This window comes from Lissotriton helveticus, chromosome 3_1 (genome assembly GCF_964261635.1).
Source record: "Lissotriton helveticus chromosome 3_1, aLisHel1.1, whole genome shotgun sequence".
Classification (NCBI taxonomy): domain Eukaryota; kingdom Metazoa; phylum Chordata; class Amphibia; order Caudata; family Salamandridae; genus Lissotriton; species Lissotriton helveticus.
In genome coordinates this window covers 1,038,781,329-1,038,797,583 of record NC_136061.1, presented here as the reverse complement: position 1 = coordinate 1,038,797,583, position 16,255 = coordinate 1,038,781,329, and the positions used below count along the sequence as shown (strand labels likewise).

The following is a 16,255-nucleotide window of genomic DNA, read 5'->3' as shown; positions in this document are numbered from 1 at the left end:
TCCACCTCAGTCCCCTTCTTCACGGCAAGCTTGTGCAACATGGCACAGGCAGCAATGATCTTACAGCAGGTGATGGGGGTATACTGCCGTGCACCTCCACTCTTGTGCAAGCACCTGAACCTGCTTTTCCAGATACCAAAGGTACGCTCAACGACATTTCTTGTGCTCTTGTGTGCCCGGTTATATCTCCTTTGGCTGGGTGTTGAGGGGTTGAGGTAGGGGGTGAGTATGAAGGAGCAGAGGGCATATGCACTGTCTCCTAAAAGGAAATGGAATACATTACTCACATGCATACATGTACTTCTTACTTCAATAGTGTTAAAGGGGTCGAACACTGTGTCTTACCTAGGAGGTATCCCTCACCAAATTCCCCTGCTGTCAGCCGTGCATAGATGCCGCTGTTCTGAAATATAAAGGAGTCGTGGGTACTCCCTGGAAATTTTGCCACAATGTCAGTGATGGCGCACTTGGCATTGCAGATCACCTGCACATTGATGGTGTGGGTGGACTTCCGATTCCTGTATATATATATTCAGTGGCAGCAGGGGAACAAATGGGAATGTGCGTGCCATCAATGCAGCCAATGATATTGGGGAATCGCGCCATCTGGTAAAAGTCAGATTTTGTTTGGATCAGTTCAGCATGGGTTGCAGGAAAAGTTATATAATGCTCCATCCTCTGTAACATGGCGTCAAGGAATTTTTGGAAAAAGCGTGACAGGCTGCTCTGGGTCACCCCACCTACCACAGCAACCACGCTCTGATAGCTCCCAGACGCAAGCAGGTGTAGGCTGCACAGCACCTGCACGTGGGGTGGAATAGCGTGCGCCCCTGGGGTAGTGTGCTCCAACAGTGGTTGGAGGTCCCTGATGAGGTCCAAGATGGTGTCTGGGGCCAACCTGTACCTCTGGAGTATCTCTGCCTCTGTGAGCATGAACAAGGTGACCCTCTGTCTGTATACCTGCTCCTCTCTCTGCCATTCCCTCTCGCCCTCTCTCCTTCCTCCTGTAGCCGTAGCCGTCTTGCAATGACATAAAATGCCGCCATTGTGCAAAAAGAATTGCATTTTGGCTCCTTTTTTATAGGCTGCACCTGGTTACCACCTGATAACAATCCATGGTAAATACCGACTCTTAAATACCGAATTTCACGCAAATTCGGTATTTAAGAGCTTACCTACATCTCAATATTCAATTTTACCACTTCTTATTTACCGATTCGGTATTTTACCGATTCGGTAAATTTACCAAATCGGTAAATTTACCGATTCGCAAACCGTTGCGATTTGGTATATTTACCGATTCGGTAATTTTTCCGATTTGGAATGTTTACCAATTCGGTAACTTTATCGATTCGGTAAATTTACCGATTCGGACGATTTTCGGTCTCCTACATCCCAAATGCTCAATACCGGTCGGTAACTGCCGAAAATACCGAATTTCGGCCGTTACTGACCGGTAAAGGGCTACCTACATCTGGCCCCTAGTGTTCCTATTGGGATCCTGGTGGTTCTGGACCTATGACATGCGTCGACGTTTCAACCCTGTTTGCGCCCCAGTCGGTGGTCGTGGCGGGTCTTTCTCAAGACAGGATTACAGGTAAATAGTGATGACAGTCTGAAATGGTAATAGAGACTGTGTATCAGAGATGTTGCGGTGCACATTTAGGTAGCACCTATGGGATATATGATATAATTCAAGTACTCACTTGCGTTTCAGACTTGGGATTCCTAGCCTGAGGTCTTGTGGTGCAATGGCCAGTCGTATCTGTGAAGGAGGGGATATCATTTCAGTGCGGCCTGTGGTATAGACAGATGGCGCTGTATGTCACGCAACGCCAAGCGGGTGAAGCAATGGGATGATACCTAGGCCAATACAAAGCATGCAAAATGGGCAGGATAGTTGCCAAAGTACAGCTTGGAAATTATCCTGTGTACTGGGCAGGCAAGGCTCAGATGCGTTATTGCAGTTTAGAAGATGTGCTCGAGGATACTGAACAATCAGTTAGGTCCCCGGTAATGCCGAGTTAAAGATCACAGGGAGGTCATGTAAGATGCTGTGACCCTCGTGTTAGGCATTTTTGAACGGCCAACTATGGCGGCGATGTGAGCCTGCAGGAAGAAAATATACTACCACTCATATGGACCCAATTACCGGTAGGGTGCCCGAGTGTGGTGAAGAGATGGCCATTAAATTAACCAATTCGCCACTGACAGGAGCCTGGGGCAAGGGTGCTTAAAGCCAAGGCTCCCGAGCGGAGAAGAGCAGTCAACTGCTACTTGAATGTTACACTAGTAATTGTAAATGTTTGCATGTTTTATTTTAGGTGTAAGGTTTTAGGGAGAGCCTCATAGTGCCATGAGCTGTGCTTGAGATGTATATTGTGTTTGTAGCAATAGTCAAAGCGTAAAAAATAAACCATGTAATAGTGTATCGACAGTTCCTTCTTTAAGAAAGCTGCCTGGAAAAGCACCTTTGTGACTTCCGTCTGCTAGTGCAACTCTCTGCGACACCCACATAAGCAAAGTCAGATTCCATATTTTAAGTTCCACTTGTTGAAACACCCATAATGCGTTCCCTATAGTGGGTTCATCACAGCAATCCTCCCTTTAGTTCACATATGCGTGCTGCTTTACATCTCACATTGCATATGGCCATGTCTGAACTGGGGTGGCTTGGTGAGCAAAATAACGATGGATTAAACCCAGATCTGTGACTGGAGGTGAATTTTTTGCCATTGTGAAACATTCCGTCCATCATCTTGTGTGTTTTGCTATTACATCTCACAATGGCACTCAGATATAAGATGCTAGTAACAAAGTCTATCCGAGCAGATCTTCCTGACCATTTCTCTCTCCAAACATGCATGCTCAGGACCATGAGTTGTAAACGAAAAATCAGACTGGACAATCCAGTGCAGTAACCATATAAATAGATTATTATATGAAATACCACAAAAGACCGGCACAGTTGCTCAAAGCTGCGGCAATACAGAAAAACCATTAAGTGCATGATTGTCTTAACCTAATATAAACTTATTTTCACTTGTACTTAAGTGATTGTCTATTTACTCACTTTTATACTTGTGTGCAACTTCCTCTGATGTGTCTGTAAAATGTACCCTTTTTTTTTTAATTTGTTTATTACATTTTCAGATAAACACATTACATGTATTTCGTTTATAATGGTACATGAGTAGGCTAGAAGCATTCTGTACAGTACTGAGATATACATAAAATAAGAATCATTTACCAGGATCAGAATAACAAAAAAAGGAAAAAACAGGTAAATGTCAGCACTTCCAACAGTATCTTGATTAAAGGTGTGGAACAGTTACGTCATTATATACAGCTGATGTCGACTAAGCCGTGAGGATACAAGAGAAGGACGGGGTAGCACAACATAATAATTACATATAGTGATGAACAGTGCATGTGTATCAGCTAGATATGGCAGGACAATCCGTCAGGTCACAAATCTGTAGCATGTGTATAATTTACAGGCCGCTGTCATCTGCATGTTGCTGAGGCAATTCCCCTAGACTGTCCGAATCTGAAACAAATCCATTGCTCTGACTAACTGGATCCACTATCGCAGTCGTCTGTTGTGTAGAGGGTGGGGATGCCTCTCTTGCCCGTGTCCAGTTGAGAAAGGGCTCCCATATGTCGCGGGCCTAGATGCTGTAGGCATCAACTCCCAGTATGTGCCTAGTTGTGTGTGCCCATATGTAACGTCAGATAGCCAGGCTTTGAATGTCGGTAGAACCCTTCGACCCCATCTAAGTGCCACCTGTCTTCTGGCATACAATAGGAGTAATGCATGTAGCTTGCGCATTTTTGGGATAGTGTTAGTGATCAATCCCAGGAGAGCAATGTGTGGTGTTGGGTCATCTGATCTTCCAACTATCTGATTGATAGCCTCAAAAATTTCAGTCCAGTACTTAGCTAGCAATGGGCAGTCCCAAGCCACATGTAGGAACTTTGCATCTTCCCCACCACACCGCCAACAGTCAGCATCGTCCCCTAACCCCATACGCTTTAGGCTGACAGGGGTACGATAAAATCTATGCAGGAATTTGAAATGTATCAGGCGTAATTTATAATTTGGTGAGAGTTCTAGCAGTTGTTTGCAGCAAAAGGACCATTGTATCTCAGTCAAGGGCGGGTCCAGCTCTGCATTCCAGAGTTGCATAGATGTAGGCTGTGCAATCGGAGCTTGGTCTTGCATTGCGGTGTATAATCAAGTCACTAATTGTTGGGGGGGAAGCCCGAGTCAGGATGTCCTGGAGTGCTAGCAATATTGGGGGTTCATCCGGTAACCCCTCCCAGAGTGCACGGCAGGAGGACTTCAACTTATGGTAGGTAAACAGGTCTTGGAACGGTATGGGCGAATCCTCCGCTTCAAGCTGTGGATCTCTAAATTTCCCATCTGGGTATATATCAGCAAATGTACGCAACGGTGTGTTTGTTAGCGATAACTCTCCCCCACTCACCGCCAAGCAGGGTACCATCGGGTTCTGCTTCAGCGGGATGGCCGGTGCATACAGTAATGGAACTCGTGCTCGTCTCTGAAATTCCCGCCACACCCATCGCAGTGTGGCAGCCGAGTCAATGTCTGTGTTGGGTCTCGGAGTCTTTTGATAGTGCGCCACACTTAAAGGCAGCGGGGCCACCGAGTCCAGCTCAACAGCTACATGCTGAAGAAGTGCAAAAATTGGGCCTGCGCGCATAGGGCATATAAATGCATGTCCGGGGCATTCCAGCCCTCCCCGCCTCAACGGTAGTGTTAACAAGGCCCAGGAGACTCTGGCCTAAGCGCCAGCCCACACCAAGGATAAAAGATGAGATCGCAGACATGCAAAGAAATGCTTGGTAAGAGGGATCGGGATGTTGGAGAATAAATATAGAAATTTGGGCAAAATTATCATTTTCGCCAGAGCTGCGATAGAGAGTAGTAGTTTAGACCAAATTGCTACCTTGCCCTCAAGCCAATCCGTAGCCCACCTAAAGTTTAAGGACCAAACGTTCTGGATATTGCGGCTGATCCATACCCCTAAATATTTCACTTCTTCTGCCTCCCAACGCTGTGGGAACTCCGAGTGCACCTCCGGTGTGTTGTCTGTTAGGGGAAAAAGTACTGATTTAGTCCAGTTAATGGACACTCCAGATAGGCCACCAAATTTTACAAACTCCTGTAGCAGAGGGTTTAAGTTTTCAGCTGGGTTTGAAACGTAGAGGGTGACGTCGTCCGCGAAGAGAGAAATTAATAAACTGCGTGAGCTAAATCTGATTCCCTTGTTAGTGTGGTGTTGTCTTATGCGGGCTGCGAGTGGTTCCATAGCTATGGCGAACAGCAGAGGGGACAGGGGACATCCCTGTCGAGTACCACGGGATATCTCGAAGGTGTCCGATATCATACCATTAACTCTCACACGTGCCGTCGGTTTAGTGTATAAAAGGCGTATTTGATTAAGGAATAGTGTGCTGAAACCCATACGTTGTAATATGCGAAATAAATAAGGCCACTCAAGGGAGTCGAATGCTTTTGTGGCATCCAGAAACACCGCAGCCGCATGGACAGTGGGGTGGAGATAATGCAGTACTGAGAATATGGTTCTTAGGTTGTGTGATGTGGAACGACCAGGAATAAATCCAGATTGGTCCGGGAGGTCCACCATGGGAAGTAGAGGCTGCAAACGGTCCGCTATGATCTTTGCAAAAAGTTTTACGTCAACATTGATGAGGGAAAGGGGCCTGTAAGCGTCTAGAGATTGGCTGTCTTTGTCTGGCTTCAACAATGTAATAATCAGAGCTTCTCTCATTGATGCCGGGTGGAGCTCTAATTCTAATGATTCTGCAAATACCTCATGTAATCTAGGAGCCAACTCCTCTACGTATGTTTTATAAAATGCTGTGGTTAGCCCATCTGGGCCTGGAGCTTTATTTAATGGCAAACCCTTGATCACTTTCGCAATGTCTTCAACTGTCACCGGAAGGTCCATGTACTTACGGTGCATATCATTGAACCAAACCAGCACGATGGAGTCAAGAAACTCCTCAGGGTGTCTCAGATCAGTAGTGTGCTTGGCCGTGTACAAGTCAGCATAAAAATGTTTGAATTCGTTTAGAATGTCAGTTTGACCCACAATTAGGTTCCCTGTGGTGCTATGGATCGTGTGTATGTGTTCAGTTTTCCCGGCCATACCAACCATTCTTGCCAGTGTACGGCTCGGTCTATCTCCCTCTCCATATCGCCTGGCTTCCGCATGTTTACCGAGGAATTTTATTTCTCGTTGCGCCTCTTCTGTAAAGTCGAGCAACTTCGCTTTCAGCCTTGCCGCTGTTTCTGGCGTAGGGTTTTTGCAGAATTGTTTCTCTAGATCTTTCATTTGGCCCTCAATTGTGTTGATGGTACCCCTAATTGCTTTAAGGACTCCGGCCTGACGCGCAATGCATTTACCCCTTATGACCACCTTGAAGGCGTCCCATAGTATTGAGTCAGTGGACACCGAACCTGCATTAGTGTCAAAGTAATCTGTGATGTCTTGTCTAATTTCTTCCTTGAAAGCTTCATCAAGAAGCGCCTGTAGTGGCAGTCGCCAGCTAAATGCACGGGGTGGGGCCTCAAGGATGTTCAGTTCTAATAAACAGGGGACATGATCCGACAGTGAGCGGGCTAAGCCATCCACCTGGGCAGTCCAGGCGGCCACATTCGGGGAGACCAGCTAGAAATCCAATCCGGACCATGCAGCATGGTGACTAGAGATGCACGTACCCACACGAGCACTGGGGTGTCTGACTCTCCAAATGTCTGTTAGGGCCCCTTCCACTATGATGTCGTGCAATGCTTGGTTAGCGCGCAGGTGTAGAGGTCTAGGCGCCCCCTGCCTGTCCATGGAGTCATCAAGGACAACATTAAAGTCTCCCCCCCAGATTATGGTAGCACAGTCCATCCCAACAATCTGAGCCCAGACATTCCTAAAAGATTCAGGGTCATCCACATTTGGACCATATACAGCTGCCAGTGTCACCAATGTACCCCTTAGTACTCCATTTGCAACAACGTATCTACCTTCTGGATCAATGTATGTGGTACATTCTCTCCAGTCCATCCCTCTATGTATCAATATTGCCACTCCCCGTGCATAATTTGAATATATGGCAGAGTACGTATGTCCCCATCTAGCATTTTTGAGTTTTACTGAAGGTAGAGAGTTAACGTGTGTTTCCTGGAGGAAGCAAACATCTATTTCATGCCTCTGCAGATATGCGTGCATCAACCTAGCTTTCCTGCCATTGTTTAGACCTCGGATGTTCCATGTTAGAATTTTAGTCACTCCCATGCACAATTAACAAACTGATCGTGTCCATCCCCAGTATGTCCCCCCATGGCAACGTACTGCATGACCATTGTAACAAAAGTGGTAACGTACTGACATCTTACCAAACACCCAACTACTTCCACCCACCCCCCACCCACATCAACCCCCCAATCAGGTCGTGTCTGAATCCCCCATGAACACGCAAAGCGTGAGAACTTAGAAAAAATGGGAAATTTCCCGTGGGGGCTAGGTTACATAGGCGTACTCCCCAATTTACATAGGGTGGCCAAGCTCAGTGGCTGTAAATCCACCCCAGATTCACACATCCAAATGATCATAATGTCATAGATACATAAACCGCACATGAAAAAACTCTCCCATTGGAACAAAAGGAGAGGAACTTGTCGCATCTTTAGATCCAAGCACAACATTTACTGCCCCCTGAAATAACATTCGTAGCAACATAGCTAGTGGGAAAGTGGCATTTTGAACAGTTAGAGCAACATAGCTAAATCTCACGTGTACCAGGACAGCATTCAGTCATTATCACTCAGACGGTGTATCATAGGGTCCTCTCCGGCACCTTTTCGCTTTGCAGTGGGCCTACATACATGTTTAGCGAATTTGAGTGCTGATTTTGCGTCCGCGAAGAAATGAGCCATGCCATCATGAGATACTTTAAGCTTAGCCGGATAGAGCAATGAGTATGGGATTTGTGCTTCCATTAGGAGGCGTTTGGCCGGAAGGAACTCCTTGCGTGCGGCCTGTACCGCAGGGGTGAAGTCAGGGTAAAAATATATATTGTTCCCCTTGTGGTTGATAGGGCCACGTTCTCTGGACAGCTGAAGGATGGTGTCTCTGTCCTGATAGTTCAGGATTTTCGGTGGCCTGGGACCCAGCGCTCTATGTGCTCTTTCCACCGCAAATACATGTGACAGATTAGGGTCGAATAATTCGTGAAGCAGATCAGCTACATAAGTCTCCATCTTAGGTATTGCTGTAGTTTCTGGAATTCCTATGAGGTGAAGGTTGCTTCTCCTAGAGCGCGCTTCAAGGTCACCATCTTTGCTTTTATGACCATGAGGAGTTTGTCCATTTGCAAAAGTTGTTCCTTCGTCTCCTGCCTGAATTCATGAAATTCCGTGTGCCTGTTCTCCAGACAGTCCAGCCTCGTTTCGTGTGTTGTGACCTGAGATTTCACCAAATCTAATTGTGACGTCAGGGTGTCTAATTTGGCGTCTATATTTTTCAAGCTCGATCTCATTTCCAACATGAGGGATTTCAAGTCCCCATCCTGGTCATCAACTGCCTCACCATCTCCCGATGCGCCCTTGTCCTGTTCAGGTGTTTCCCCTCCCTTTGTGGATGGGAATGGGATTTTGGATTGCCTGGCGTCTGACCTGCCCATGTCGCCCTCACAATGTGTTCCTGCACTCATAAACTGGGCACACACCGCGTGTAGTGGTCAAATCAGGTTGTGTGTCCCCAGTTCACCCTTCCTCCGGTACAAATCTCCGCAGGCAGCGTTATGTCCAATCAGCAAGCCGCAGCGGCAATGGACTCCACACTCAAATAGGGCTTGTAGCGCACAGTAGCCGCCTCCACCGCTCGAGCTCCCACCAGGTTATGACCGCGATGCCAGGGCACCCTCCGTCACAACTACACCACCATAGAATGCGCCCATCTCGTTATGCGTTGTACCTGGTGTTGTCCACGCTCACCCCAGCACTTATACGACCTTGGGGTATAAGCTGAACCTGCTGAGAAGGGTGGCAGCGTCTTGACCATGCGCCGGCGGCGTCTCAAGAGACAAAATGGCGGCACTCCATTTCGCAGCTTAGCAAATGGCGTTTTGCTAGTGCGTGCAATGCCGGTGAATATTGCGCTAATCACGTGGGTCTCGGGTTTGGGGGAGCATTCCGCAGTGTGCGTCAGTAGTCAATGTAGAACCATGCTGCAGCAGATGTTTTCGCAGTGTTCAGTGACTTGTTACGGGACTTGGCACTGCTCGCAATCCTCCCCTTTAGAGCGCCAAAGTCATATGTCGTTCATCTGGGCAGACAAATAATCTATAACATTGTTCCGGCAAGCCCGAGGCACCCAGGGGGAAGGTACGGCGTCCCAGATAGTCTAATTTGCTTTAGGGCCACTGAAAGCAGGCTCGTGGTGCTCGGGTCCTCCGGAAAATGGCGGTCTGGTTCGCCACCCTCGACCGTGATCGTGGGCAGCGAGACAGCCACAGGCCCGAACTTCAGCACCCCTTCTGGGCTCTCGGCACAAACCTCTCGAGTGGGGGTCAGCAGCAGCCTCCGCCCATGTCCCGCTTCGCGGGCGCCAGGTCGCTCCGTGTGCCACCGCATGCGACCTTTGCAGCCCCCGGCTTGATTTCGGCCCAGCGCCCAGTTCCAAGCTAATGCCGTTCCACTCTCAAAGAGTCAAGCAGAAGTCGCATCTAACATCTGCGAGCGTGTTGAATTTTAGCTCGGATTGTGCGCCCATGCCTCTGGTTTCTTTTCCTGTGCTTGTGCCGCTCAGGGTGTAGGTTTAAGCAGGATGAAATCAGGTTAATGTGCTTGGTCGGCGGAGCTCGCTTAGAAAGCGGCCATTTCGCAGCCTCGCAAGCCACGCCCCCCGTAAAATGTACCTTTTGTCCCGAAGTACTGTCCTGAATTTTGACCCTTTGTCCTGAATTTGTACACTTACTGTCCAAAATTTGCACCTATGCCAGTTGGTCACCCTACTCACCGAGGGGATTACAGACATGCCCAATGAGCCTGAGGGTCAGGTCAGCCATGATGGAGTTCTACGTCCACACTTCCGTCAGGCTTTCAAAGAAATGGGTGTAGTTGTCCATCACTACATGCAGCCGCGAAATGAGGGCATACTGGAGGCTGAGATTGCACAGCTCCTTCTTAGCCTCCCGGTAGGATGCTCTGGTTTTCAGGATGGCCAGGGTAAAGTCTAGGAAGAGCATCACTCTGGAAGAGTCCGCCGAGATAGGTTTTGCATTTCTGACCTGCCAGTGGATATAGTCTTGGTTCTGCTAGTTGAGAATCCTGGCCAGTGTCGGTCGAGGGGCTGGCCCAGGAGGGGGCCACCTGGCCGGCCCTCTATGTATTCGTTCCACTGCGTACATTGGTAGGGTCCACCAGTCCTCTGAAGCTAAGATTTGAAGTAGGCCATAGCATTCGGACTCTCCGCTTCTTAGGGTAGTGCCACCAGATGGATGTTGTTGTGGCAGGCCCGGCCTTCTGCGTCTTCGGCTTGATGTTTCAGGAGCTGTACTTGTTATATCATGTGGGCGAGTTAGGCCATCTAATTTGGGGGCAACATTCTGCAGGTGGAGGTGTGTTGCCGGATCTTGTCCCGTACATTTCATTGGTCTTCCCTGAGGACACCCAAGACAAGGGCAAGCATGCCAATTTTGTGCTCCAAGGTGGAACGGGATTCCTGGATCTCCGCCAGTATCAAATACAGTTTATCAGCCCTGGCGCTGGCAGCGGTAGTGGTGGAGTAGGGGTCAGCAGTGTCTCGGGGTGAGCCCTCCAGTGTCAAGATTTCCTCCATGGCTGTGCGCCCCGCACCTGACAGGATGTTCTGTCCCATTGCAGTTGCAGGGACATAGATGCACGCACCCCGCTCGGGCACCCCGGGCGCCCCTTCTGCGTCTGTGCCAAGAATTCCCAAGATGCCTTCCAAGCGCCCCAGCGGCAGGGCCGGCACGAGCAGCCTCAGACCCTGGAGCAGCTACTGGTAAATCTTGCCAACTGTCCTGTCCAGACCATTAAGGCACGCCTTTTATTAAGACTGGGTGGTGGCTGGTGCCCTGTCCGGGCCTCCGTTCTGGTCACTGTGGAATCTGGGACCTAGATCTCGCTGGCCTCAGGTATCCAGAGGAGGTTTCCCAGGACTGTAAAGCAGTCGTGGTCCTCTCAGCTGTCACCAGGGCTGCAGTGCCAGGGCCCGATGCAAGGCCACTCACCTCCACGTGGGTAGGGCCCCGACAGAAGGATGTGCAGCTGCACGGAAGAAATTTAGCAGGCCCATTGGCACTGATGCTCTCGAGGACGTCTGGTGCTCCAGGAGCTCCGTGAGAGGCTGCCACAGGGATTGTCGTCACAAGGTCGGGAGTCTGTTCTGTGGCAAGGACCAGGCCTAATCTCTCAGCACTCCCCGCCACAGCACACAGCACAACCCAGAAGGAGCTGGGATGGCAAAGCGCTAAACTGACCAGGGGCGGTCTGCCCTCTTTTCCCCCAGGCTGCGGGGGTCAAGCAGAACCTCAGGGGAGCGTCATGTCTGGGAAACAGGGTAATTTACCCCGGGCCAGCGTCGGAGCTCCCTCAAGGTGCTGCTGCCATCTTGCGGAGATTGCCATGCCCCTACTAAGCAGCACAGCAGGGGTCTTCTGAGTCTCTTTGATGCCAACATTTCTATCCTCCAATGCCACACCACACACCATTGCAAACCATCATCATACTAATAAGGCCTCCCACAAAAGGAAATTGATAATGTGCCAACTCTTTCCCAGAAAACTAGTGACTCACACCTGGAGGACAGACCTTGTCCTACAGACTATTTAAAGCAATCTGTATTCTCTGCAGATATGGCTATCCTTTTCATTTTTATAGAGATGCTTCTGATTAACTTAAACATGCAATCATTACAAAAGCCCTAAAAACAAACATCTGCAATGCCATAGGTCTCGCATTTGCGAGAGTTTAAGTTATTGGCATTGTGAATGACAATACCTTTTATTTATCTGTTTTGATAATTAAGACATAAATTAAAGGCATTATCATTTACAATGCCAACAGCTGAAACTCTTGTAAATGCGAGACCTATTTTATTTCTAAGAAGCGGCCGCCATTGTCCCGGGCTGCTTGGAAAGTGAAAGCGTGCATTGCATGCTGAATGTTGCAGGAAAGCATGTTGTGCCTGCAGTAGGAGAAACTCATTAAAGAAAATAGTGCTTAAGGACTAAATAAGACATACTGTGTAACAACAGAAGTAAAAGGACCAGTCCTCATGGGAGGTTACAAATAAAGATGAGGCGGTACTAAGGAGGGACTAACATGCCAATTAACGTATCAGAAGCCAGCATTTATAAAGGACAATGACACAAGCCAATGAAATATATGGGCGGAGAGTGGGCGGAGCTTCAACTCCATACTCAAATACAGCATGCCTCGCAGAGCAGCGCATGCTCTGCCCAGGCTCAACATAAAAAACGGATGCAGGCTTGATGCTTTAGGCAGTCTATCATCTGAGTGTTAGTGACACCCAAAAAGAAATACTTAACCTCGCATACTTTTGGGCTCTACCATTCAGCACAAGGTTACATATTCCTGTGCTTTTCGTTTGTTGGTGCTGTGCAGAAGTCCTAAATATTTAAATACATAACTAAAAGATAGACCATAAAATATTTGATATGCCTGCTGCTACTTTGAGGACAGGAAGTGGGGAGTCCATGTGGAACTCTTAAGATGATCTTTCTAGGGGCAAGACATCCAACAGATACTGCTTAACAACTTGCCTATTAGGTGTTAAGTAAGGCAGCTGAAGACGAACAGATCTGAAACCAGATACTCGCCAATAAGTAACAAACCGAGGGCCAGATGTAGGTAGGCTTTTACCGGTCGGTAACGGCCGAATTCGGCCGTTACCGACCGGTAAAAGGAATTTGAGATGTAGGGGGCGAATTATTACAGAATCGGTAAATTTACCGATCGGTAAATTTACCGATTCTGTAAATTACCGAATCGGTATTTTTACCGAATCGGTAATTTTGAGATGTAGGTGGGACTCTACTGAGTCCCACAAGCCTTACAGAATCGGTATTTTACCATCAAATTCAATTTGATGGTAAAATACCGATTCCGGTGTGCATGCACACCTATGCCATATGACAGGCAGACCTGCCCTTAGGGCAGGTATGCATGCCACATGTCACCCGAGCCTCTTTTGGGGTGCCAGAGGGTGTCAAAGTGACACCCCCTGCACCCTTGTGACATTCGGTATTACCGAATCGGTAATGACCATGCATTCCTATGGGCTTCAAAGCCCATAGGAATGAATGGGCATTACCGGTCGGTATTTACCGAATCGGTAAATACCGATTTTTACCGATTCTGTAAAAAAACATCTGGATGTACCTACATCTCCCTGCTTCTATTTTACCGATTCATAAATACCGAATCTGTAAAATTCGGTATTTATGAGTCGGTAAAATAGATTTACCTACATCTGGCCCCTAGTCTTTTTAGTCAATATTCATTCTTGGTACCAGACCTCAAATTAGATGTACTGTATGAAAGTAGAAGCTGGCACATTGAAAGTGGCATGTTTAGGAAAAAATATTTCTCCAAACCTCACTCAAGGCCTTCTGAAAAGTTACTCCCTACCGTGGATTCCAACCCTTTTTTACAGCACTGTCAGCCTCTGTTGCAAACAAAAAAACTTTGAGAGCAAAGGATGTACCAGAGAAAGAGGTGGAAATAATTTCTCATCGGCTGCAGGGAAAATCCTGTCGGAACTATACAGCAACTCAGTCTCTCTTCCTGTGATGTGAACCATTCTAGTACTTAGAGCATAACGTACTATTTAAAGAAATTATTAAAAAAGTACAAAAAATAAATGGATTCTGAATATTTTGCAGAATGAGGATATCTTGTGTGTCCCATACCCTGTATTCAAATATCCAAACATTGCCATCTAAACTGGCTTGCAAAGGAAGTTCACACATTGCAGCGAAAGAGGCTAGCCCTCAAAAGAGGAGGAATAATTTTTGCTACTTTTGAAACGAGTTCAAAACAGGTGCTTGGGACGATTCGAATCTATAAAGAGCAACCTAATGAGTAGGGAAAGAAAAAAAAGTCACAATTCCAACATATTGTATTGTAGCAAGTCCATCTGGGGCCTGGGCCTGGGCGTGTGCGATAAATTCGCAGATTGTATATTGTAACTTACCAACTGTGAAAAACATACGAAATTCAAAGGTTCCTAGTGAAAAAGGACCACTGCCAAGGTTATTCTGTTAAGCCTGCAATTAGCACTACCTGCCTTTTCCAAATGTACACCATTTCTCTTCAGAGCCGGGGACCTCAGGTCAAACTTTATTTTGAGAAATAATGCTATCGAAAACTCTTAAGTATCGGAATATCTCATTGTGTTCTCTTCAGGGATCCCTTTGCTACCTACAGAAACCATAGCAATGTAGCCCAGTATATATTTGAAAAAGGTGCTGTGAAGTTGTTTGGCCTCATTTAAAAAAGAAACCATGCTTCATGTAGGTTGGACTCTGTAGCCATTCCTGCTTATTCAGTATTAGACTGATAATAGTCCATTTTCCAACGCCAGTTTTGATTCCCATTGCAGAGATTTAGCCGTCATTGAATCACTGCATGTTTCTCCAAACAGAGACCTCTTGTCACATTGTTTCTTATTTCGAAAGATCCCACCTAACTTTGTGTAGTAATAAAACCATTTAAATGTATGATTGTCACTCATGAATGAAAGAGGTGAAAACATTTCAGTTATTGAAAGTCTATTATATGTACCTTAGACACACATGGGTATTAACTCACTTAATTGAATGTGTATCGTTTTTGGATTATGGGAAAAGTATTTTTCCTTTTGTTTTTCTTACTGTATTTTGCCTTCATTTATCTAGATTTTTGGAACAAATGTGAGTGATGCAACGGTTTCTCATGGAATGCTGATTGTCATGTATAATGTTGGTTTGGTGAGACTTTATAGCTTTAAGTGGATCATTAAACAGGTAAATATATATAAATTACATTTTAAATCTGTTTCAAAGCCTTACAGGGAGTGGTATGTTTTTACAAAGTTCATTTAAAAATAAAAGTTAATTTCTATTTTTTCCTTTTATTAGCTGCTTTGGACAGTTTTGCTAACTGTCTTTCTATGTTTACATTTGGCACCCTACAGATCTGTTGAAACTCTTGTCGTTGTATTTCAAATAGTCACGGTTGAATGGTTGATATTGTGTATCTAGTACAGCCATTTACATGGTTCTTTTTAGCCGAAAGCCCCCTTCCAAACATTCTACTGGAATCTGGGAAGTTGTACACATAATAGAAAATGATGGATTGGGTGTGAAAATGAAATAAATGTTGTTATTGACTTAAGTGAAGTCCTTCTCATATGGTGACAACCTTTAGAGTCCAAAATAAAAAAATCTGAATTGCTAATTTGAAATAAACTGTAAAAAATGTAATGTTCTTTGGGAGAGAGGACGTGAGTCCAAATTGACCAAAGAAAGTCCTTTTCCAGGGGACTCTAGCACACAGGTTGAAGGTTCTGTTCAAAAGAATGATCAGATTTTTAAAATGCTCTGTCTTATTGCTGGGTAGAGACTCTGAAGCTACATATCCCTGCTGCCCCTATTTTTGGATTCTCAGTGCTGGTGTTGTGTTCACCAAAGCGAGCGTTCTCTAAATCCTCTAAACTCTGAATTCTGAAAATCCCAATGAAGACGAGTTTTCAGTCAGAGGGCACGGAAAAGGAAGTGAGGATACAAACTGTGCTCTGCATAGGACGCCATTATCCCTCTGTGTCTGAGTGACCTGTCTAAGTATGGTCTTTGTGACTGGGTTCTATGTGCATGTTTACTTCTTTGTCCTGTGTGGTTATTTTGTCATATGGGTTTATTTATTTTAAGTTTACTGCAGGACAGACCAGGTCATTTTAACGTCCACTAAATCTGCAGCAAAGTGACTATTTGTTTATCCTGTGTCTTCATCTACCCTTTGTGTCATCTGTGTGTATGTTTGTAAAAGCTTTCTGGGGGTGTCCAATGCATGTCCCCTGTGTGTTTGTGTGTGCCTCCATTTTGTGTCCATGTGTGAAGTAGCAATTGTGATGGCAATGATTTCTTACCATTTGTTTCTCCTACAGTGAATTGGATCCACATC

At 46.4% G+C, this 16,255-nt stretch overlaps 1 protein-coding gene across 4 annotated transcripts in view; it reads left to right on the top strand.

Moving 5' to 3' along the window:
• DCAF17 (DDB1 and CUL4 associated factor 17) overlaps positions 1-16,255 on the top strand; it is a 426,798-nt gene that overhangs the window by 194,991 nt on the left and 215,552 nt on the right. For 3 of the 4 annotated variants that reach the window (XM_078681578.1, XM_078681577.1, XM_078681576.1), the window contains exon 8: positions 14,992-15,099. The exons of the other annotated variant lie outside the window; for it this stretch is intronic. In XM_078681578.1, the coding sequence (XP_078537704.1) occupies positions 14,992-15,099 (108 nt within the window). The remainder of the gene's footprint in view (positions 1-14,991; positions 15,100-16,255) is intronic. 4 annotated transcript variants of the gene reach the window in all.